This window comes from Manacus vitellinus, unplaced genomic scaffold, assembly GCF_001715985.3.
Source record: "Manacus vitellinus isolate BGI_N305 unplaced genomic scaffold, ASM171598v3 scaffold_24_pilon, whole genome shotgun sequence".
Lineage (NCBI taxonomy): Eukaryota > Metazoa > Chordata > Aves > Passeriformes > Pipridae > Manacus > Manacus vitellinus.
The window spans coordinates 85010-109683 of record NW_021939798.1 but is presented as its reverse complement, the minus strand read 5'-3'; the positions used below and the strand labels follow the sequence as shown (position 1 = coordinate 109683).

At 46.1% G+C, this 24674-nt stretch overlaps 3 protein-coding genes across 4 annotated transcripts; 1 reads left to right on the top strand and 2 right to left on the bottom strand.

Annotated features, from left to right (window-relative positions):
* Positions 1-1473: 1473 nt before the first annotated feature.
* On the bottom strand, positions 1474-20040 carry DHRS7C (dehydrogenase/reductase 7C). 2 transcript variants are annotated; one of them, XM_018073320.2, is made up of 9 exons: positions 19975-20040; positions 18359-18574; positions 14033-14082; positions 11514-11669; positions 6761-6873; positions 5655-5865; positions 5464-5556; positions 3496-3651; positions 1474-3002 (listed from the first exon to the last, which is right to left on the bottom strand). In XM_018073320.2, exons 4-9 carry the CDS (start codon positions 11665-11667, stop codon positions 2794-2796), a joined length of 936 nt encoding a protein of 311 aa, XP_017928809.1. In that variant the 5' UTR covers positions 11668-11669; positions 14033-14082; positions 18359-18574; positions 19975-20040; the 3' UTR covers positions 1474-2793. The 2 variants fall into 2 exon arrangements, with proteins under 2 accessions (XP_017928809.1, XP_008931937.1); XM_008933689.2 differs by lacking the exons at positions 14033-14082; positions 18359-18574; positions 19975-20040 and adding an exon at positions 12176-12385.
* A 601-nt stretch (positions 20041-20641) lies between these two features.
* On the top strand, positions 20642-21946 carry BLOC1S3 (biogenesis of lysosomal organelles complex 1 subunit 3). The gene is given in 4 exon segments (XM_029960048.1): positions 20642-21199; positions 21201-21236; positions 21239-21341; positions 21344-21946. Coding segments are annotated over 4 exon segments (810 nt in total). The 3' UTR covers positions 21457-21946.
* A 354-nt stretch (positions 21947-22300) lies between these two features.
* On the bottom strand, positions 22301-24669 carry CCDC61 (coiled-coil domain containing 61; the record flags this gene model as incomplete). Its single annotated transcript, XM_029960047.1, has 13 exons — positions 22301-22501; positions 22595-22661; positions 22783-22846; positions 22918-22996; positions 23090-23154; positions 23254-23332; positions 23427-23539; positions 23620-23702; positions 23804-23879; positions 23967-24095; positions 24169-24326; positions 24423-24505; positions 24588-24669. Coding segments are annotated over 13 exons (1176 nt in total), but the record flags the coding sequence as incomplete, so codon positions are not given.
* Between the last annotated feature and the right edge of the window lie 5 nt (positions 24670-24674).

The window sequence follows — 24674 nt, the reverse complement described above, 5'->3', positions numbered from 1 at the left end:
GATTATTCAGTTTATTTTAACATGTAATCCACTTATTTTTACAACAAAGCAATAAAATAATAGAAATCAAGGAAATCAGAGAATTGTTAGGGTTGGAAGGGACTATCTTGTTCCAATCCCTGACATGGCCAGGGACACCCCAACCTGACCTTCCAGGGGTGGGGCAGCTACAAAAAATGTTGATTCATGTTTAGCAGTGATGTCCTACGATTCCTGATCCTTTTCTGATTAAATTACCCAGTTATTCTACATTTGGGTTTTGTGGAATTATGAAGGGCTTGGCTTTTGCTGAGGTACAGACACAGGTAAAACTGAGATCACAGCAAATGCCCATTTGTTTTGATGCCTTAAGCCCCTAATGGTTTTTTATTTTTTTAATATTTGTAAGACTTGTAAGTTTTATAGGTAGGTTTTAAAAAGCAGCAACCTTCCTCCCCCCCCTTGTCCCTTGTTCCTTTCCCTTGTTTACACATTCCCTAACCCTCTTACCCCATTCTATGCTCCCCATATCAAACCTACCCCTGAATTCAGTGGCAATGTTTTGTCTTTTGTCAAGGCAAGGGCTAGACTGTTTAGAGAACGGCATATCAGGGCCTGAATAACAAAACGGAGTCAAGAATTAGGTAACTATGTACCCTTTGTGCTCTGATGAAGCTGAAGATGATGAAGGGGGGGTCCCAAAAAGCCCCCAGACCCATTTCTCAGGGGGTGGACCCAGGGCGGTCCAAAGGAAAGGTCAAAAGGTGGGCACATTTGGGATTGGATGGATGATATTATAAAATGTAACCACTCAGGCACGGCTGTGCACACGTCGTATACCATCTACTGCCTTGGCAAATAAACCCTTTCTTATCTCACCCCTAATTAACTGCTCCTGGAGATTTTTTCAGCACCAGAATACAGCGGCAACAGTTTAAAGGACTAGAGTTCTGGTGAGGAGCTAGAAAATTTTGAACAAAGTCATTGTTTGACTTCCCAGTTAAGGTATAGTCACTCACGCAACAATAAAACCCCAGTGCTACAACAGAAAATAGATGGAGCTCCAACAGGTACTGCAGGAAGTGTCTTCTTCTCCCCTGTGGTCAACTACCTCCCTGAGTCAGGTTTCTTGAAGTCCAAGTAATTGAATTACAGATACAGCAAAAAAGTTAATGTCCCTGCAAGATGATAGTCATATATTTCCTTGCCCTCAGAATTCCATTTATGTTTGGAGACTCTGCTGATGAATGAGGTATATAAGTGATCTGCTGTTGAAAGTTACATGAGCAATGGGACTTGTAGCAGCAAGAGCAGTTTGGTTCCATGCCTCCAGAGCAGGTATTTCCTTTGTAGGTATTCTGCAAACAAGGCATTTTGACAGGACAAAATGCAAGTGGTCATGACCTCTTTGAGTACTGATGGCACAAGAAAGGGTGGGGGAGGGTTTGGGAAACAGAATTTAAGCCCTTAGATGTAAAACTGAAGATCAGGACACCCTTTCATTAGCTTTATTTATTTTCTGGTTCAGCCCCCAGGATGAGATAAAAAGGTAGAGTAAGGCCTCAGCGTGAACTGGGAAAATGTGATGGGGAGAGGAGCATAGAATGACTAGGAGTGAGAGAATTTTTGGAATATATGGAATTTAGACAATTGACATGAACAATGACCGTGTTTATGTTGGACATGATGATTAATTACGATATATGGCAGAGTGGACAAGGAAACTCAACGATCAGGAGCAGTCAAAAAAGTCAGAAAAATGTCTCAAAAGAGGGAATTTGCATAAGACATGCAAAAGAAGAAAAGAACTGAAAAACCCAGGAAGCATCTGTATGCTTGTCTGTGAATCCAAATTGTTTATCTATTTTGAATGCTGCATGCAGCTGTGGGCTGCCCATCTTAAAACAAAAACAAAAACAAAAAACAAGAAGCAAGCCAAAAATTATAAACAAGGATAATCTGGACTTCTCGCAAAGAAAGAGTGAATAGTTTACGGGGCTCTCCAATTTGGAAAACAGGCAACTGCATGGAATGTATGATGGGCATGAATGATTGGGTTTGAATGATTTGAGTACCATTATTTTGTGTCTCTCACACTAAAAGAAGTAGGAGAATATTACCTGACATCAGCTTTAAAGTAAACGTAAGGCAGTCTTTTTTTATATATGACTAGTTCATTTCCTCAGGGAAATAAGGATTTGAAAGGTTTGTGTGAAAAATTGATAGTTTTTTAAAAAATGCAGAGACAGAGTCTGTTTCAAACTGTGAAGCAGAATGCCAGAACCTGGAAGACTGCTCTATTTTCTAAGCATGTGCTTGAGGATCCTGTTGTGGATGAGATATTGAACTAGATAAGCCCTTATTGGGTTTGCCATTTGCATATCCTGTTAGAACTTCCAAAAAGCATGTCTGAGGAACACTCTGAGCCAGGATCTAACTCTGTTCTCCATTGGTTTTTACTCCTCTCTCTCCCACATATCCCTACTTTCCCATCTCTTTTTTCCTGTAAGTTCCATCAGTTCTAGCACTAGCAGACTATTCTGGTGAGTTACTGCAGGTCCCAAAATTTTGATTTATATTGGGAATCACTGTATTATACAGTGACAGAGTCCCTAGTAGGGCTTTCCCCATACTGTTCTAATGTAAAAAATGACATCTCATATTCCCTAAATCCAGAAGAGTAGAAGTTCCATGGATGAATGTGTGTCAGTGGTAGTACCTTTATTCTATCCATGGCAAGCAGCAGAAATAATTGACATTTGAAACAAAAACTTTTTTTTTCAAGTCAAAACCAGAGAAAATAACTGAACAAAATCAATTTTCCTCCTCTGTCTTTAGCTTTTCCCTAATACCTGAGGCAACAATGGCAAAAAACAGCTCAGGGAAGAAGGTTCGAATGTAAACTGCTGCCCTGGGGATAGGGTTGGCCATAAGCACCTCCCGCTTCTTCCTGCTCACTGTGCGCAAGACTTCCTCTGCTACCTCCACTGGGTGTACACCATATGCCACCTTCCTGAAAAAGACTGTAAATCAGAGAGGAGTGAGAGCTACAGACAGGCAGACAAACAGACAGACACTCTGAGGGAATGGTGGTGAAGATACACAACTAGTGCACCAGTCAAATCAGTTAAATTCCTACATGCTTTTAAGCCCTTATCCACTCTATTCTCTTTCTCAGTATGTCCCTAAGATTTTTTTACAACTTTGAGGTAAAATCTTTACAGTCCCTAAGAGAAGGAACAACCTGAGTGTACTGGAACCTTTGGACCTTCCATGCTTTCCTCCTTCTCTATTCTTGATGCCCTGGTGTATTTCTTTTCTCACATAATGTTGTCTCTTTCCATGTTCCTTCTCTTTTCACCAGGCTCATCTTACCTCTCCAATATCTCTTTTTTTTTGCCATCCATACCACTCATCCTTTCTGTCATTTCCATTATTTTTCCTATGCTCCTATCTTCACCCTGAAAAAGCTTCCATCCTGCTACATAAGCCCCATCTTCATCCATCAAAACTTACATTTCCAAATAGATGCCTCCCAGTTGCCAGGTGCTGGTTGGCGATGGTACGAACAGATGAAAGTTGGATTCACAGTGCTGACAGAAATATCAAATTCTTCCATTTCAGCTCTAAGACAATCAAAAAAACCTACAGCAGCATGCTTGGAGGCAGCATCTAAAAGAAAAAAGCCCACATATGCATGTTTAGAGATATGATTGCATTGATGTAGATGTATGATAGTGCTCCATAAGGCACATAAGGGAAAATGAGCATGGAACAATTAGCCAAAAGGCAAAAGAACAGTGAATTATTTCACCCAGTGAAATTATCATATGACATATTCGAAACAAGCAATAAGAAATTATTTTTATAGGACAACTGTGCATGAGGTATGGAGGCAGTCTCCTGGACATGTCAAAAAGCATTTCCCAGTTGGAAATAGTCTTGGGTTTGGGAATGACCTAGGTTAGAGAATAACACTTCTATTATCTCTACAGTTCAAAAATGTCTTTGATGGATGGAGCTGTCCCTGAGATGAGTCCCCACACCCTCTGTTTCTGCAGTTTGCAACACATCCCTAAAATGCAGTGAAATACATGTGCATTGCTGGAATGCAGGAGTACTAATGTTTTGTACACTAATTGGGACTTTGCCCTGCAGCAGCAATCCGAGCTACTTTTAACATTAATGTGAAAGTAACTGAATGTCAAGACTTTTTTAATCTGCTTTTAGTGTCTTTTTATTGAGGATGGTATTAAAGCAAGATGATAATATGTGAACCTTGACCAAAAAATGGAACTGTGTGTTCAATGCGGCAGAGGTGCAAAGCACTCATTCACCTTTTATTTGACTCAAATTATAGTGAAAATCAACCTGTGTGTAATATAATCTAAACAATGGCACAGGGGCTCTGGGAATGGAGAGATGTTTCTCCATTCATTTATCTTGACATTCTTTCTTCTGGTAGCTTCATTTCATGCCACATAAATATTAGTAGGGGCATCCCTGCTCTTCTGCTTCTCATGGTTTTATACACAAAGAGTGTATCTTGACACAATTATCTGTATCCTAGATGGAAACCATTCCAGATGTCACATCAATGCGTTGTTTCTTTTTTGAGCCTTTTTTGTAGTCCTTATACTTCTTTAGAATGGGACACCAAAATTGCACACATGTTCAAGATGTGGGCATTGCATAGATTTATGCATAAATGTACAAAGACATAAAGATAGGTTTTATTTTATTTTCTCTACTGCTTTCCTTACAGTTTCTGTCACTGTAATTTGCTTCCATGGAACCAAATGTCACAATCCTGAGGTCTTGCAGACCTTTTAATTCAGAGTCCATTGTTCGCTCTGACCTCCTGTCAAGCTAAGAATTTCTATTTACATCCATCCCAAGTTTAAAAAGCCTATTTATATCTATCCTATATTTTCTGTCCACTAACTTTGTATTTCAGTCATGCAAAGACCTTTCATCATAATTCAGGACAGCCTAGTTTCCTTAGAGCTTTGGATGAAAGACCTTCTTGAAAAATTTCTAGAAAGTCAAGCAGAATACAATTACTACATCTCCTTTTAAACTCCCACACATAAATCCATTAGAGGCACGAGGTTTCCTTTGCAATGCAGTAGCTTTGCATATTTTATATTTACACACTATACTTCATTATGGCTTCTACCAATATGCCCAAGTATAGATGTAGATATATATTCTATCTATACAATATATATTTTTACATATATATTATATATAAAAAAAATTGCTGTCACATTTGATATCCTCTAATCCTCAAGTACCTTAGGTAGCATCTTCAAAGGTACTATTTTAACTATTTCTTGCTGAGTTCCACTCCTTCAAAAAAATTTCAGCCAAATACTGTATTAATAGTCTACTGAATTAGGGTGCACTTTTAATAACCTATTATCAGCGTCATGGACTACTCACAATCTATGCATTGGAATGGTTTTGCTATGTATGACTTACAGGCTGCACGAAATGGGATTCCTATTTTCCCTTGAATGCTATTAATTAGAACAATTTGGCCAGTTCTTCTTGAGATCATGTTGGGAAGAATGGCTGCAAAAACAGAAATGCAAGAAAGAACCACATAAGTAAAAGAGTTTCATGTATTTAGTGAAAAGGAATGACGGCTGAATTGTAGATCTCACAACTACCTTTGGTTAATGTTATAGGTCCAAAATAGTTGGCATCCATTATCTTTTTATCAAGTTCCAATGAAATGCTCTGCACTGCTCCTTTCACCTTCATACTTGCATTGTTGATTAGTATATCCACACAGCCATAGCAATTCAGGATTTCCTTAGCTACATCTCGAATGCAGTTTATGTCTGAGATATCCAGAAGTATGAGCTTTGGCGCATATGTCTAATAAAGAAAAGACTCATAGCAATGATAATTGTTATCTAAAAAAATTATTTCTGTTTACTTGTCTTGTAAATTAATTTATCTTGACATTTGAATAAAGTGTTTTTATTATTCTCACATAAACTTCCAGGGGTTTTTTTTAACCTACTCTAGGAAGAAGGTAGTTCAGCAATGACAGCTGGCATTGCTCAGCCTGGAGAAAGCTCTGGGTAGCCCTTCAAGCCGCTTTCAGTGCCTAATGGAGCTCCAAGAGAGATCTGGAGTGGGACTTTGAACAAGGGTCTGGAGTGACAAGACAAGGGGAGATGGCTTCCCACTGACAGAGGGCAGGATTAGGTGGGATACTAGGAAGAAATTCCTCCCTGTGAGGGTGGCGAGGCCCTGGCACAGGTTGCCCAGAGAAGTTGTGGCTGTCCCATCCCTGGAAGTGTTCTAGTTGGGATTTGTTCCAAAGAGGTGGAGAAACTAAAAATTATTTTGATCTTTAGACCCATCTCCCAGTCCTTGAGCACACTAATTACAGGAAAAATGCATGACACTTCCTGTACAAATGAAGCATTTGGATTCCTTTCACTCAGATTATCAGGTTAATTTCTCTGCTGAAGATTTCTAGCTGGGTAGCTTATTCAGAATGCAGGTGCACTCAGATGATTTACAGGAACTGCCTTGGATTAGCTCAAGAGAGCAGGATTTTGACATTGTGGTCTGAACACCTTCAGAGGCATTTCTTTCTCTCTGACAGGGAGTTATTTTTCCTGGACTCTGTTTGGTGTATTACTTGGGAAACCAAAGTCACCATTAACAGTGAATCATGTTTCTTGTACCTTGTTTTACTGGGTCTAAAAGCACATTGTATACCTGAACAAGGTTTTTACCTCAGGCTATGAATACATACCATACTGGGGTCTGTCACGCTAATTAAGGCATCATACAAGGCTTCTAACTTTTCCCATGTCCTGCCACACAACACAAGCCTTGCTCCTCCTGTGTGAAACACACGAGAACATTCTAGGAGAGAAATACATTCAAAAGAAATAATTACAATAATGACAATTTGATTTTGCTTATTTTGCTTGAAACGGGATGCTGTTTTTGCTAATGACATTGAATCCATGCTTTAAAAATAATTAATTTTGAGAGAATATATATGTATTTAAAAAAGCATTGAAATTTAATAGTACGTGAGTAATAAATTCTAATTTAATGCAATGTTATTATGCACAATTAATGGTACAGCACAATGGCACTGTTTAGTAATGGGATTTAATAACAAAGTAATTGAGAAAAGAACAATATATCTGTTAGAGTTAGAAAAATTTTTCTGAATATATTTCACAGACACTTTTCCTATAAATAAAACTGCATACAAAAATAAACACCCAAGGTCGTTACAATACAAACTGCATCTTTTGCAAACCTTCATGTCTGATGCACTATAAAGAAACCAACAAAACTCAGTAAACAGTAACACTAGCTCTGTGTTACCCTCATGAAACTCTTGGCAACACGGAACTCATCTACAACTTTGATAAAGAGCAATATAGATAAACTCACCGCCCACTTGTGCACAGGTGGAGCACCCATGAGAGAGCCCTTTCTCCTATAGACCCTTCCCTCCAGATGTAACCTACCCCAAGAGCTATATCTCCTGAGTACTAAACCTTCCCAATAATCAGCAGAGCCATCAGGGATCAGCTTGTTCAGTTACATTCCCCACAGCCTTCCTGAGAAGAGAACTGCAAAGTTTTCTGGGAATGCTGGGCTGGCACAGTATTTTCTTCATTCAGACACATTCTGAGCTGGGGATTTACCCCAATTTAAGCTAGGTATCTGGGGAAGATTCTTCTCCCTTTTTCATACAAGTGAACTATGACTGTGCTCTTCTGAAACTGGGGACTCACATAGCAAAAGGAACTGGCAGTCAGTGTTACCCATCATCCCCTCTCAGCACAAGACTGCAGCCAACTCAGTGCAGGTCTTCGTGGGTGTGTGTGACTAATTCAAGCCAAATTATAAAATACAAGGCTGGACCACCTTGACAACTTCTGTCTGGTCTATTTTCTTCTCTAGGTCGTGTTGAGAGAGAATATATTCCTCATCATCCTCTCAGTTTGACCAAAGACAGGCATTTAAGAATATGGAGCACAGATACCTCATGGGAATCTTTATGGAATTCACTGTTAGTTGTATCCCTCTGGTAGTTGTAGGCTGCTACAGTGATACAGCTGCACTGAAACAGTCCAGGAACCCGTCAAGGCTGTCCTCCTCACCAGGAAAAGTACACATTTGCCTGCCTTTTATTTCTCAGAATAGACAATGTCCTGCAGATAGGCCTGAGGATACAACTGATGATGTGTCCAAGGTGCTCCAAACCAGAGGTCTGCTTTGCATGCAGCCAGAGAGTTAGTTGACAATGGATTATATGTACTTTTATGATTGAAAATCAAGAGTTATTTTTCCTGATTAAGTCTTCCAAAAAGCTCTCAGCCTTGGAGCTCTCATGTTTGGTTTCTAAATCAAATCTATATGAAAGCTACGTAGTCAGCATTGTAAGAAAATGAATATGGTCTTACAATGCCTTTCAGCCTACTTGTTTTGTCTCAGCTCTTGTGGCCTTTGTTGACAATAGAAGAACGCCAGTGCTATGGTTTGCTGTCCTCCAAGAAGCATTTTCTTCATATTTCAATATCCACAGGAAATCCAGTTATGCTCATCTACCAATTTAAGATTTCTTAAATGCTCATGTTACACTAAATATGGATCAATCTTGTATTTTTGCAAACCTGTGCAGCTGGAGGTTTTTATTTAAGCAATCTTTTTCATTATTTACAACAGTAATTTTACGAATGTCTTTCATTTTTTTCTTTTCTAGTGTAGAAAAAATTTTTATTTAAAGCCCAAAAGATTATTTGCCAGTACAACTATACCATAATTTTCCATATAAACAGCAGTTGGGTCGATCTTATGGAAGAAAATGCAAAAAACAGTACTGGGTCAACAGCAATAACGGTGAAAAAGGGAAACCAATGATGTCCTCCTCTAGAAGCTTCCTGGACTTTTCTGAGTTATAGCACTCAGAAGAAACAGGAACTAAGTTTCAGTAATAACCATAAACCATTGAAAACATCTTCAATCATCATAGTTTTCTTTTTTAACTTTGCTGAATGTTGTCTTTAGTCCAGAAATTCTGGCATGTAGGAAAAAGAATTTGGTTGTTTCTTAAGAGCTCACATACGGAGCTACTGGCCACACAGCCAGTATTTGAAAGCCCTGGACAAATGGCCATCACGTATGCATGAGTGGAGTGCACAGTAAATTTTGCATTATTCATTCAAGCCTGCAAATAACTTCTTGATGTCACCCTATGGGATACTGGTTGTAGATATATTTGGGATAATAAAATAAAAGTGCTGTGAGTTACCTCCTTTTTCATCTCTATGAAAAGGAGGGTGGGGGTACCACACACACAAACAGTTGCTTTTCTAGCCTCAAGAGACAGGCAACAGCTAGTCACAGGGGGAAAATAAAAAAGGAAAAAAAAAGAAGAAAAAAAGGAAAAAAAATTTAAAAAAAGAAAAAAGAAAAAAGAGGAAGGAAGGTTAATACGGAAACTGAAGTTAGGAAAATTGTCACCAAGAATCATGCAGTGCTGGAGCAAGACAGCTGGAGAAATGTTCAATAAATGTTCTTTATTCTTGGAGGGTTCCAAGATTTGGCTTGAAGCTACACCCAAACAGATCCAGCACTGGTGATATTTCTGCTCCAAGGGAGATTTTTATCTAGAAACCCAGACATCCTACAATTCTACAACACACCCAATCTCAGCAGGAGTTCTCTGAATCATGCCTCTCCAATAAAAATATTGAAATATAAATGTCCTGGTTCTAGCCAGGGTGGGGGTAACTTTTGCAGCAGCCAGGAGATGTACAGCAGGACCCCAGGGTTGTTCAATCCCACTCCAGCCCTGCACAGGGCAGTCGCATTTTTCCGGTTTGCTGGGTGAGCAGTCAGGTGGCGTCGGTTCCACATGGTGAGTGATTGGTGTGAATCATTTGCTTACCTTGTACCCTCTGTCATTGGTATTGTTGATGTTCATTTTCTTATCTCATTGCTGTTTCCAGTAAATTGTTCTTATTTCAACCCACGATCTCTGCCTTTTGTGTCTCTAATTCTCCTCTCCATCCCACCACGGGGGGGTGGGGGGAGTCAGCGAACAGCGCGTGGTGTTTCAGTGAACACCAAGTTGGGGAATACCATTCCTAAACCATGACAATAACCAACTTGAGAAAATGCACAGTAATATTATCTTCAACTGAACCTGAAATGTATCAGGTAAAGGGAATGACTGAGTGGGATGAGGAGGCCAGAATTATTTCATACCTTGTCCTAAAAGCCTCTGTTGCAGATCTCTGCTCTGTTCTGCTAAGGATTAATTCTGCAGGAGCATTCCCTTTCCCCATCTGTTCTCTCCTTGGGAGTGCAGAGGTTTTAACAGACAGCAAGTCTTCATTAAAAACACCAAAATATAGCCTCGAGCTATGTTTGCCTTATCAGGCACTTGAATCTACTGCCCCTCTAGTGAAGCCTAGAGCAGGACTGTACATAAGTAACATATGACTCAGCACCTTGTAATCAACAGCACCATGTAGGCAGGAAATAAGGAGTCAATAAGTATATCATAGACCCATATGGGTTGGAAAGGATCTTAAAGACCAACCAGTTCCAATCTCCTGCCATGGGCAGGGACACCTTCCACTAAACCAGGTTGCTCCAAGCCCCGTCCAACCTGGCCTTGGCACTTCCAGTGAGGGGGCAAGCCACAGCTTCTCTGGGCAACATGCGCCAGGGCCTCACCATCCTCATAGGGAGGAATTTCTTCCAAATATCCTATCTAATCCTGCCCTCTGCCCTCTGTCAGTGGAAAGCCATTTCACCTTGTCCGGTCACTCCAGGCCCTTGTCCAAAGTCTTTCTCCAGGTCTCTTGGAGTCCCATTAGGCACTGGAAGGGGCTCCAAGGTCTTGCCACACCTTGTCTCCAGGCCACCCAGGTAATGAGTCATTTAAATAGAAAAACTATCTCATTTCTTTTCCTTCTGTCCTCTGAATTCACCATTACACATAACCAGGCTGCCCAGTTGGAAGTACTGGACGATGTCAAGGGAAGAGGAGTAACATGGGTGATAGAGGGGGCAGAGATACAAACAGCGACAGAGGGATGAGCACTGTCGTTTACAGGGAGCAAGAAATGTTGAAATCTTTAAGGGCTGGAAAGAAACATGCGAAAAGTAAGACGACACCTGTTTATATGATTTGCAACTACCTTGCTGTGACAGCCTATGTAATAAGATCTCATAGCAGCAACATGCTAAAAATAGCACTCAGTGTGCTTATAAAACCTCTCGTCCTATTGAATTAAATAAATACAAAGCTCTGCAGTTCCTAGAAGTTTATCAACAGTTCCTGTGGCTGAGCCTAAAAATATAAATTTAAAAATCATAATATTTTTTCATAAATATATTTCCTAATTTCTCCTTCATCCAGTCAGTTATGAAATATATACAAGGTAATGTATGCACATTTTATCACCCAGGGTGGTTCTCTGGCTATTTCTGTTCTCTGTTCTCTGAGAAGAAATGAGACAACTCACCCTTGCCTAGTCCAGAAATGGCATCCGTAATCACCACCACCTTGTTTTGCACCGCTGACTTGGACAATAGCCACCTGACTGACTGGTAAATATAAATAATTCCACTGATCCCTAAGAGAAGCAATGGTAGAGCAAGTACAGCAAGAATACCCATCTCTGTGGGAAAAAAAGACCATATGAGAGTACAGTAATCATAATACACATTAATTATTTTTCAAATATTCTTATCTAAAACCCCAATGTTTTCATATACAGAAAATCCAGTGATCAGAAAACCAAAGGCTTGAAGCAGTAGGTTGTTTTCCAATCAGTGAGTACTATTATTATTTAATAGACAGGGTAATATTGTTTCTTTTTCTGTTTTTGTCATCTTTGTATGGACTAGGCAAATCTGGATTCCTCTTATTCAAAATTACTATATGTTGGCAAAACCATAATAGAATGTAGATATATATGTATGTATATATGTACATATATGTACATTCTATTAGGCTTTAAGGCAAAACATAGGCTAAAATATAACACTGAACTTTTAATTACAAACTTTTAAATATATTGCAATTATTAGAAAACAGAGAAAAAGCTTTTAATCCAAATTTCAGATAAAACTCACAATAGATGTCTTTGCTATTCTAAAAGATAGAGAAAATATAATCACTTACTATGGCTATGAAGACTCCAGATACAGATAAAGCATTCTACTGTATTTTTGTAAATCTTTGTATTACAGGTTTAATTAAGATCCTTTAGCAATTTCATAGAGCATTGATTTGTTGAGGCTGCTAGCCCTGAATGAGAATGGCTATATACAGCCCCGTGACAGAGGCACTGCCAGAGTAAATATAGCATCCACAGTGTGATCCACATGCCTGACCTATCGAGCCCAACAGCTTGGGCAGTCATATTAAAACTCTTCTTACAGTATCAATTCAACTGAACAAAGAACAACCTCTCCTGCCTTGCTTTTCATTGTTCATAATAATGTTTTAATTTCTTGTGATTGGCATTCAATTAACTTTAGACATCAAAACATTTGTGTAAACTCCATAACAATAGGTCTTCAAAACCATAGAAAAGGTACCATAAAGAAGTTGTCCCTTGCAATAACCATAGTTCAGCAATATGAATGATGTATGAATGTGTCAGGAAAAGGTCTCTGAGCAAGCTGACTTGGGAATCAGTGCATCATACAGAGCTGCTGCAGGCAGATGAATGCTGGAAAGTAGATGAATGCTGGAAAGCAGATGAGGCTGGCATCCTGTGCTGCCAGGGGCTACAGGTTGCTTTCCACTCTTGGGATCTGCTAGACAGATCTGCCTCTTTCCCAGCAGTTTCAGGACCACATCAACTTTAGGTAGGTGATCTAACTCTTGCATTTCCTGCAGAGAGACATTATCTGTTCATAGAATCACAGAATGGTTTGGATTGGAAGGGATCTTAAAGTGCTTCTCTTTCCACTCCCCTGCCATGGGCAAGGACACCTTCCACTAGACCAGGTTGCTCCAAATCCCATCCAAGCCCCATACACGTTCAAGACTCCAAGCCTTGAACAGTTCTAGGGATGGGGCAGCCACAACCTCTCAGGGGCAACCTGAGTAAAGAACTTGCTCCTAACACCTAATCAAATCTCTCCTCTTTTAGTTTAAAACTGAACCCCCTTTCCTATCATTATCTGCACATGTAAAAAGTTGTTCTCCCTCTTTTTTATAAGCCACCTTCACGTACTGGAAGGCTGCAATGCGGTCTCTCCAGAGCCCTCTCTTCTCCAGGCTGAACACCCCAGCTCTCTCAGCCTGTCTTCAGAGCAGAGGTGTTCCAGTCCTCAGAACAACTTTGTGGCCTCCTCTGGACTCCTTCAACAGGGCCACATCCTTCTTGTGCTGAGGATCTCAGACCTGGACACAGTACTCCAGGGAAGGTCACAGAAGGGCAGAGTAGCTGTGATTGTTAACCTGACAATCACACTTACGGGTTGACCTTTGAGGTTCTAGGGAGAAGAAGGTTTTACCATAAATCATCCCTGTTTTGTTTTTTCAAAAAATTGTATCACTGTCTTAAAACTGAAGTTCTGACAACCAGATTCACACTTCTGTTTGTGCTGTGTACCTGGTCATCTAAACTCCAATTTTCATCTCCAGTGAGAGAATGTAATCCTATAAATGATGAGTCACCGATGTCGGAGCGTTCTAACAAAGAACAAAGACTTCATGGTTAGGTCTGCAGGTACCAGGACAGTGGTAGTTTTTGATGAGTGGGAATGGGTAGAAGGTTATTTAAGAGGGTGTAGAAGGGGACTTTTAGACTTAGTTTGTAAACCTAACTTGCTCTAGGAGCTAACGATTTCAGGAAGCAAGATGTGTATCCTTGTCTGTGAAAGATGATGTTGCCTGCCAAAGAACTCATGATTTAAGGTTTAAGATTTCCAAACCACAGAATTGCATAGTGTGCCAATGCTTGAAACATTGCATGCATTTCTTTCTCAAACAACTCCATCATGAATGACAGATATGAATAAATACCTGTTTTCCAATACAAAATGGTCACGGTGTCCTGTAATGTACATCAGTTTCTACAGGAAAATGTAAAAACATTAAGTCAAATGAGCTGAGAAGTTGTGCCAAGCCACCTGCAGCAACAGAGAGGAAATCGGATTTTCCATCATTCTTAAAGCCCCAGCTATCTTCTCTTACTTTTAAAGCATCAGCTTTTAATAAACAAATGTGCAGTTCCCTATCAACAACTGAGTTAGTTTGTTCTTTTAATGGAACATGATGTGTTGTTTGTTTAATTCATTCAGGGTTCTGGAAATATTTATTTCTGGGAAGGTTAAACATTAAAAAAAAAAGCCCACACTAAAGATATTTATATGAGTCCCAAGTAATTTGTTTCCAAATGAACCCGGACAATGGTAAAAGTAATGCAGGAGCAAGACTAGGATAAGGTCAATGGAAAGAACTTGACAGCACACAATGTGTAAGATTGCAAACATAAAATGCTAACATGTCTATTAATAAAAATGAACAATTTTAAAGGAAAACTGCCAAAGTCATCTGGAAATATACAGACATACAGTGACTGCAACAACCAAAACACACAAATCTTCCCAAGCACAGAAATCTCAGTCTGGTGAAGTTCGAGAAATGTATTATGCACTGCCACCTCCAGAGTACCCTTGGGAACACCAGAGGAACAGGAATAACTAAAAACTATTCTAGAGGGCAGTTCCCATTTAAAGGGTAAGTTACCTACAGGGAAACTTGAACAAAAGCGAGGCTTTCTCTCTCCCTCATCTGATTCTGAAAGTCTCTTATATCCTGAGCTCCAGGAACTGTCCCAGATGATGCCAGGGCTGAACAGTGTCCAAATCTGAAGATCTAGAGTTTGTTTTCCTGAAGTGCTCAACCCAGGTCGCTGCCTGAGAGCATCAGCATGCACTTACAAACATCTGCATTACTGACATTTCACATTGTTCAGAAGTGCTTGACAAAGCATTTGGTGGATATTCTTTGATGTTTTGTTGTGGTTTTGTTATTTTTTTTGGAGAAGGAGTTTAACTCATTATAGAGAAAGCAATGATTAGGGGCACTGGTGGTTAGCATTCACCCAGGAATAAGAAACCAAGATTTCAAATCTGTGCCTGTTCCAGAAAGATGATTCCATCTTTACAGTTATCATCGGGGGTTGTGAACTCCCTAAACATGGGCATACTCTTGTCCACAGCAAGGTTTAACCAGTCCAACATCTACAATTTCTTTCTTTGAGTAGAAATGGAAGGACATATGGATTTTCATATACTTTGAGAGGGTATATGTCTCTAACAGTGAAAGTCAGAGACATTTTTAACACGAGCAATAGCCAGGCAAAGTGTTTTAATTCTGTGGTTCTTATGCTCCGGATAAGGGAACATGTAGGTTGTAGTGAGTCCTGTATTTTCCATTTGTCTCAGCCAAATGACACTGCAGGTGAATTTTACCTTTTTTGTCTCCCTTCAGCCCTTTTTTCATTATTCTTACATTCTTATTGATTCTCTTTGTATTTTCTTTTGATAGCTCTGAGATCACTGAGCATATTGACAGGACAGCTTCTACCTAAAGATACTTTTGGGATTTGCTAGAATTCCTGTGTTTATACCTATGTCAGCCATTTTTGAATGATGCTGATGCCTTAAGCCCCTACTGTTTTTTTATTTTTCTAATATTGGTAAGCCCTATAAGTTTTATATAAGATTTTAAAAGCAGCAACCCTCCCTCCTTTGTCCCTTGCCCCTTTCCCTTTCCCTGTAGCACCCTTGTTTACACATTCCTTAGCCCTCCTACCCCATTCTATGCTCCCTATATCACCCCTACTCCCAAATTCAGTAGAAATGTTTAGTCTTTTGTCAAGGCAAGGCCTAGATTGTTGGCAGAACAGCATATCAGGGTCTAAACCACAGAACACGGTCAAGAATTGGGTGACTATGTACCCTTTGTGCTCTGATGAAGATGGGATGAACAGAGGGTCCCAAAACACACCCCAGACCCATTTGCAGGGGGTGGACCCGGGGCGGACCACAGTAAAGGCCACAGGGTGGACACATCTGGGATTGGATGGATGGTATTATAAAATGTAACATCTCAGGCATGGCCTGCACGCGCGTCTTGTAACATCTTAGCCTTGGCATAATAAACCCTTTCTTATCTCACCCCTAATTAACTGCTCCGGAGATTTTTTCAGCACCTAACTCTCACGGCAACATGCTCACCTCAGAGACCTGTTGTTGACTTGCAGGATTAGCCCATCACATAATACTACCATGAATATTTTCAAGCACTGAAAACCATAGAAATTCTTGCTTGAAAAAGCAGTCAGCACCATGTTTGGTCCTGGGAGCAGCAAGAACATAATTTCCATTCTCAACCTAAAAATTTAATATTAAAAATTTTTTATTAAAAACCTGCTCTTTGAAAAGTACTGTAATCACAATGCAAGATCCAGACACTTTACACTCAGAAATACAGTATCAACAGAAGAACATCTAGTTCAAGTCCTCAAGGTAAACACTCCTCAGTCCCTGCAATTACTTATTTGATGTTCTCTTCTCACACACGTAGAGCAGTGGTGTGCCACAGTATGTAGGCATGGTTCCTCCTAAATACTCCAAAAGATAAGCATCTTGACCAAAAGCTACAAGGAAACTTGGTATTCATCTCAGTAATAGAGACATACAAGCACATAGTCAACGAGCCCTCTATTCTCCAGAGGGAGATTCTACTGGGTTGACCAACAGGTTTCCCTCCAGCTTCCTGGTGGGCTTCAATCTGCTGTCAGCTTCATCACAATCCATAGGCATCTGCACTCCTACTGTTGGAAGATCTCATATCTTCTTTGTACCCAGTTTCATTCACTAATTTTTTCTACTTCTGAATAGCTTTTTGTAGACATTTTGTTGCCCTTTTTTTTCCTCAAACTCCTTCCAAAGAAACAATCCACTCGGAATTACTTTTTGTCCACTTTTTGGTCCCAGTCTGGCAACATCCATATGCAAATTATGTGGTTCCAATCTGGTTACCAGGCAATCCCAACCTGATAAAGTGTTATTGATATGATTAGTGAGTGCCCTACCAAGACTCTGCACCTCCAAATTATCCAAGTTATCCCATTTATAACAATTGAGTATCAGTTATCTTATATGCTCCTTGAAAATAGTCATTGCACTTCAGACTTCATTCTTCTGCCTTGCTTACAGACAGCCTGCACATTAGAGCAAGAGAATGTTTTTCACACTGATGAGAGCAGACAGCATCCTTGTCCAGGAACTGGCTCAGACAGTGTAGTGGTTCCCTGTACACACTCTGGCCAGCTATAAGATCTAGTGCCTCATAGTGTTGCTGAAGGATTTTTTGCTCACAGACTCCCTCTTATGGATTTAAGGAAAGAGATCGGTTCTCACTGTGCACAACTTATCATGGCCAGTCAGATTACATTTTTGATCTGCTATCATCACTGGGAAACTTTAAAAATGTTTCATGGTTTTCAAATTCTGGTCTCCCTCATAACTTACAAGAGCCTATGGAAAATCTGTAATTGGCAGTAGAATGTTGTTTCACAGTATAACCAAGTTTCCACTCCTTCAAGGATTCCAGTGCTTGGCGCCTCTCCCTTTATTTTTCCCCTCACTCCCAAATTCTATGTAAAAAAGATCACCTTAGCCTTCTCTTCTTTTCTCTTCCATGCCTTTTAAAACCTCTTCTATCTTTGCTAGAAGACCAGAAGACAGTCTTCCTACTGTGCTCCAGACTGGATATATGTCACCTTGTGTTTTCAACACTACACCTAGGGACTGTTTAATCCAGTTTTACACTATAGCAAATACATGAGCAAATATGTGAGGCTTATCTGCAGTACATGAGCTTGGAAGTCAGTGCTAGTCTGGTTTTTTAACCACCATATGGTTTATTGAAGGATGGCAAGAGGCAGACTATTTACCTTCACAGATGGTCTCATGCTGTAAAAAAGCACCTGCTGGTCTCAGCATACCCTCCCTGAAAAATTTTCTGAAAAGTAAGTTCAGTTTTCAGAACAAGCCACCATTTGTAACTCTTGCTGATGGAGACATTTAAGAAAAATAGCAAGTACTGATATTAGTCAGAAGGTCTCTGATGATGCTTTAGAGATTTCACTGCTCAAAACACTTTTTTATCTTCCCTACTCTCCCTGGTTTTGATAGTGACTGTGAGTCCATCTGATTCATCCCTGGAATGTCACAGGCCCAGAAATCATGACCCTGCAGACAGGGTGGTGCAGATTGAGCTCTAAAGTACTTTCTGACACAAGGTAAATGCACTCCCATTCCACAGGATTCCTACCTGCAGCTCTGGATGGCAAGGCTAGGACACTTCCTTGCCACACCTTGGCAGTTGCTGGGAATGTCTTGTTCCAGCTCAGGGATGCAACAAGCATGCAGAGTAGATGCTCCACTTCCCTCTGAGCCACTTATCGCCCACAAAAAAATTGGATCTCACAGCACCGCCTGTGTGATTTCCTGACCTCTGTTCTTGCCACAGCCCCATGAGATTCTGGACCTGCAAGAACCGCGGATGAGCATCAGTCACGTGAGCTGCCACTGCAACATTCTGCCAGGCTTCAAATGCCACAGTCTGGCGCTGTTGCCCCTGTGCTTGAGTAGGGGGCAACCCTAAGCACCTCAGAGGGCTCCATCTGTGGGAAGCACCCCAGGGTGAGGCTGGGGGCCCCCATGGGGCTGCAGAAGGTGATGCAGGTAAGGACGACACCACTGTGCAACTTGAGGGCCTCAAACCTGTGAGGGGCAGGAACTCCTACACCTGCTCTCCGCTGTCTCTGCAGGGACAGCAGGGACAGAGGGGTCAGTTGGAGATGCACCTGGGAATGTGGCTGCACCTGCCACAGAGGGGGATGAGCACCCGGTTTCAGGGGTCAGAGCACCCAAAGCTGGGGCCTGAGTACCCCTTGTGCCCCGACAGTCCATGGGTTGAGGGCAACACCAAAACATCCACTGGACTTGGAGACACCACCAGAACCCCCACATTGCCCAGTCTGGGGGAATCCCCCCATGCTCTCCTGCATCTGCCCCCTCCCTGTCCTCCCGAACCTTTGCCCTTCCTCACAGCTCTCAGCTAGCTTTGGGGTAATGGTTGCTGGGGAGGTGCTGCGGGGTGGGACAGGTAGGGGCTCTAGGCGCCCCTAGACTATCACCACTGTCTCCCCACTCAGCCCAGGAAGTTGATGGTCCGGATGGGGAGGACATGGTGGTCCCAGGGGACACAACAAACCCAGAGGTCATTGCTGCCCACACCCCAGATGACTACCCTGGTCCCTTATGCCTATACAGCACCCCTCACCCTCTATAGCCCCACCCTTACTCCCATATAAATTCGCAGGGTCCCCAACTCCCCCAGAGCTGGCCTCCTCTGGGAGCATCCCCTTCCCTTCTCCTAGTCTCCACCTTGTGGCCAGGCCATCCATAGGTTTCAGAGTTAATGGAAGTGAAAGGGGTAGTTTCCTTAGGAATGGCCACACCTGTGCCTTATAAATATGAGGGGCCTCTACACCCACCCCTCCCCGGAAAGCCTTTGCCCCATAGATCACTGCAGCCTCTGTGCCCCTATAGCCACCATAACCCTCTCCCCCAGCCCCTACAGGCCGCGGCAGTCCCCATACCCTTTCCTAGAGCTGCTCTCCAGCCTGCCACTCCTCTGCAGCTGCCTGGAGACCATCTCGACCCTCGGCAGCTGCTGGCTCTCACTGCCCATTCCCAGCCCTGTTCGACCCCCTTCCCAGCACCTACAGCTGCCAAAGGTGCTCTTCATCTCCCACAGCTGTCCCCTGGGGAGGGGGACGGTGCCGGGGGACCGGACCCCACCTCAGCCCCATCGGCGGCCTCTCCCCATCCCGCCATCCCCACACCAGTACTCCCAGCCCCATCCCAGGGCTCCATCCCTACCCTGGCAGGCGCAGGGTGGGGCCGGCACCCCCCGATACACAGTCTCCCCCGCTCAGACCGCGTCATGGAGAGGGGCGAGAGGGGCACTCCCGGCGGGGAGGGGCACCGTTCCCCAGCTTCCTCAGCCCTCCCCAGGGGATCCCGTTGCACAGGGACTCTCCCAAAGAAGGCGAGCGGGATGCGCGGGACACAAAGTAGATGCCCGTGGGGCCACGGCGCGAGCGAACAGGCCGAAGGCCGTGGACAGGCCAGGTAGGAGGGGCCTGGCCCCGCCCGTGCGGCAATCGGCGCTCTTCGGCCCCGCCCGCCACCGCCGGGCTGCCAATGGCTGCGAAAGTACGCGCGCTGATTGGTGGCGGGCGGGCGGGCGTGAGGGGCGGGACCCGCCGGAGTGGTCCTGTGGCGCTGCGGAGGGCTCTGCGATCCGGCTGCCGTCGCGGTGACCAGCCACAGCTTCCTGCTTCTCGGTATGTGGCGCGAGGCATGGCGGCGTCCCCCAGAGGGGTGCCCCCGGCGGGATATATCCATTAAGCCTCCTGTTCTCGCGCCCCTCACCATCTTCCGCCCAGAGAGGGCCAGGCACCCGAAAGCTCAGCGCTTGCAGCTGCCTCCCTTATTTAATGCGGCGCTGGCGCATGCGCCGTCCGCCGGCAGAACCCGGCCCGCCATGCCGAATGAAGGCACTTCCGGGTTACCGCCGCGCGGCACACGTGATGCGAAGGCCACGTGGTCCTCTCATCATGTGACCTGCGGCGTTCGCGGGCAGGAGGTGGGAGATTCTCGTGGGATTGCAGGGGGAGGAATGTGGGGGGAGGTGTCCTGGATGTGGAGATTTGGGATCACTAAGTGGGCCGTAGGAGTCTACAGGGGTCTGAGCACGCGGGGAGGAGTGGGGGAGGGACTCCACAGGCCAAGCCCGGAGCGCCCCCCCCTTCCGGTGATGCCCCCCCCCCTGATCCCTCCCCGTGCCCCCTCAGGCCATGGCCCTGCCGCCACCGCCCCCACGGTGGTGCCGGGCGAAGCCTCCGAGAGCGACTCGGAGCAGGAGCTGCTGGTGGGGGCGGCGGGGGGAGCCCCCGGGGCCGGGCTGAAGGTGCCGGGCGAAGCCTCCGAGACCGAAGAGGAGGAGGAGGAGGAGGAGGAGCATAGACCGAAGACATCCCCAGTGCTGGCGGAGGAGCCGGCGACGGTTTGGTGGGGGCGGCGGGGGAGCCCCTCGCTGCTGCCAGCAGCGGCTGCGGGAGGGGCGGAGGCGGCTGCAGGTGGGGCGGTGGCAGCGCCCTGCGGCAGAGCTTACGCCAGCGCCCGCCCGGAGGCCCTGGGAGTCACAGGCTGTGAGGAGGCCCTTATCCGGGCGCAGGTGACCGCCGCGCCGCCGCTCACTGCTGCCGCCTGGCCCGCCGCGACCTGCGCGCTGTGGCCGACACCATCGACATCGTCACGGCCTGTCGCCTCCTGCCCGACATCCGCGTACAGCTCTGACCGGGACTGGGACGAGGCATCACGTTCACCATCCCCGCTGTGGCTGTCACCCGCGGCAGCAACAACGCCTGCCAGACATCCACGAGCAGCTGCTGGCACCACTCCTGTCCTCATGGCATCACCAGTGCCGCATCTGCCGTGGTTGGCTCATGCCTGTCAGCGTCATCGCTGCAGTGTCCTGCCGAATGTGTGGTTGTGGTGGCATCGAGTCATGGCTGCAGCACCTCACACTGACTTTGAAGATCTCCTCACCATGGTGGCATCCCCAGTGTGGTCACAGTGACACCAAACAGTGGCTTTGGCACAGAGACCACCACCCTGCCACCCCAGGACCTCTACACTCTGGTGACATGATCACTGCTAACCCCCTGGCCAGCTGCCACCATTCCTGAACTGCAGCCTCACGCTGGCTCCAGTCACTGCTGACCCCACCGTTTTGTGTGACACAGAACTGAATAAAGCCATGGTGGTGTCAGAGCCACAATGGGGAGCTTGGCCAGTGCCATGGGGACCAGTAGCGTTGCAGGAGGGGGGACAGGGACACACAGGGGACAGGGTGCAGGGGCAGGGTAGGGCAACATGGGTCCTGCTGTCATATTGCAGTGGCGTTTTGAGTTCACTGATAGCCCAGAGGACAGGATTGGTGACCTGGGGCATGTATCCCCCATGTCGCCTATCACCCTCTGGTGACGTCCCGGTGCCCACCCCCCGACACACATATTGTGTCCTTCCTGCCATGTCCCCAGCAGCGGGATATTGAGGGGACAGTAAGTGAGGACAAGAGGACCGCAAGAGGGGGGACAGAAGCTCCACCCTACCCCAAGAAGAACATGCCCTAGGGCCAGACAGGGGTTTATTTGGGGGAACACTTGCCCCACACCACCGTCACCCCCTGACACAGGGAGGGGGGAGGGTTCCCAGAGGGGCTGGGAGTCCCTAGGGGGGAGTCACATGCAGGTGTCCAGGCTGTCCATGTACTCTTGCAGCGCCCACAGCCGGGCATCAATCTCAGCCAGCTCAGCTGAGGGCTCCTCAGAGTGGTTCTCTGGGGAGGTCAGTGCAGGGAAAATGGGTTAACAAAGGCCTGAATTGGGTTGGGGGGCACCCTGAATATACAGGGACTTGGATGGGGCCTCACCTTTACCAGGGCGCTTGCCAGCAGCACTGCGTATGGGCACCTTGTGACTGGCAGCCAGGCGAGGTGCCTGTGGGAGAGATTGGTGGTCACTGGTGTGTGTCCCCCCCACTCCTTGTGCTCACCCCACTTTAGCATGTAGATGGGGGGACCCAAATGGGTGGGGGAACCCCAAAGGGGCTGCCACTCACCATACAGGGGCCATTGCAGGACGAGGTGCTCAGGGGTCTCTGGGTATGGGTCACCCTCCTGTCCCTGCCCAAGATAGGGGGGTTTAAGAGGTGCCAGGAAGGATGCCCAAGCATCCTGCCCCACACCAGCGTTACCTGTGGGGCATGGCCTCGGGGCACTCACTGCCTTTGCTGCCAGAGCTCACTGCCGAGCACCAGCTCCGGAAGCTTGTGGCTGCAGGGAGAAATGGGGGTAAGGGAGGAAGTTGAGGAAGGAGCACCAGCACCCAGTGGGTGCCCCTTGGCCCTCTTCATGCTCCCCACTCACCCGACGAGCTGCGCCCATGGCTCCTCACCGGACTGGAGCTGCCAAAAGCTGCCCTGTGCCGCTGGCTGCACCCAAGGGAGATGGTGAGTGGGAGCAGGGGATCCCCCAAGTGCTGGGGAGGAATGGGACAGTGGGATGGTGACAAGTTCACTGTCACCGCTTACTTTCTGAGCTCAGCCTCCTTCTGCCGTCGCTGCCGGGCCCTGACGAAGGCAGTGGGGTCGAAGCGTGGGAGGCGGGAGCCTGGTGAAGGGGTGAGAAAGAGAGGGTCAGGATGAGGAGCGGGTGAGCCATGTCCTGTCCCCACCCCATGTGTGTCCCCCCAAGCAACCCACACCTGCAGGTGATGGGGATCGCAGAGAGGGGCAGCCCCGGCTGCTCCTGTGGCTCTCCAGGGATGCCGAGCGTCGTTCCTGGGGGCAGGGGGCTGTACTGGCAGATGTCCGGCGGCTGCCAAGAGGACCAGTGCCATGAGGGGGGGACATCCCATGGTCATGAGGGTCCCCCTGTACAGCCCACCCCAACCTCACCCCCTCCTGCAGGAGGCCAGTTCGGCTGTCAGGCTCTTCACCCGCAGCTGCAGCCTCTGCTCTGATGCCTTTGCCTCGGCCAGCTGCAAGGTGGGGGAAAAGGTTCACTGTGCATCCGGCAGCCCCCCTTCCCGCTGCCAGCAGGTTGGGACCTGCAGGCCCCTCCCATCCCCTCCCAGCCCACCTGGGCAGCCAGTTGACGGTGCTCACGCTGATGCCGGGCCTCTGCCGCCTGCTTCTCCTCCAGTGCCTGTCGCAGCCTGAGGGGGATGGCAGGGTGTAATCTGGGGGCTCCTTCCTCACCTTGAACCCCCCAAACCCTTCTGAGTGCTGCAGGCCCCACTCACGCGTCCCGCAGGTGCTGGATCTCCTCCAGGCGTCGGGCCCGGAGCCGTGCCAGCTCCTCCCGCAACTCCCGCACCAGTGTGGCAAGGTCCGGCCGCCCGACGTAAGGCAGCGGCAGCGGGTAGTGGATCCTGGGGAGGAGCACGTGGAGGGGGTGAGGCTGGTGTCACTCCTCCATGACCCCTGCCCAGTGTTCCCTGTCACCTATCAAACTCCACAGAATAGACGAGGATAAGGTAGCGCTTGGTGCTGAGGGGGGAAGAGGAGGAAGGGGGAGGCCGGGCGATTGCCCCCACTTTCCGGCTACGCAGGGTCTCCAGGTCGGCGTAGGTGAGGAGCTCCAGGCTGACGGACTCGCTGCTCTGCAGGGTGTTTGAAAAGTGGGGGAGGCTCAGTGGGACACACACCCCACCACATTTGCCCCCAAAATGCCATGTAGGGGAGTGGCGCAGCCACACCTGCATCAGTGCTGACTCCAGCATGCTGCAGAAAATGCCAAACTGCTTGAAATTCCCCGTTTTGCGGGTCAGGTCCTCGATGACTGCGAGGAGGGGGGTACTTCAGTGAGTGGCAGTGGGGGGGGGGTTCCCTCGGTCCTCCCCCAGGTCCCCCCCGGCACTCACAAGCGGCATCGAACTCGCCCCTCCACAGGTCGGCGGTACCGTGAGCCTCCACCTCCACCTGCAGCGCAGTGCGAGCCAGAGTCACCC

Coding starts and splice junctions, on each gene's coding strand:
- DHRS7C (XM_018073320.2), bottom strand. CDS start 11,667: ATGGGTATTCTTGCTGTACTTGCTCTACCATTGCTTCTCTTAGGGATC. Junction 5,557..5,654: donor ACCTATAACATTAACCAAAG/GTAGTTGTGAGA, acceptor CTGTTTTTGCAG/CCATTCTTCCCAACATGATC. Junction 3,652..5,463: donor AATCCCATTTCGTGCAGCCT/GTAAGTCATACA, acceptor TTTTTCTTTTAG/ATGCTGCCTCCAAGCATGCT.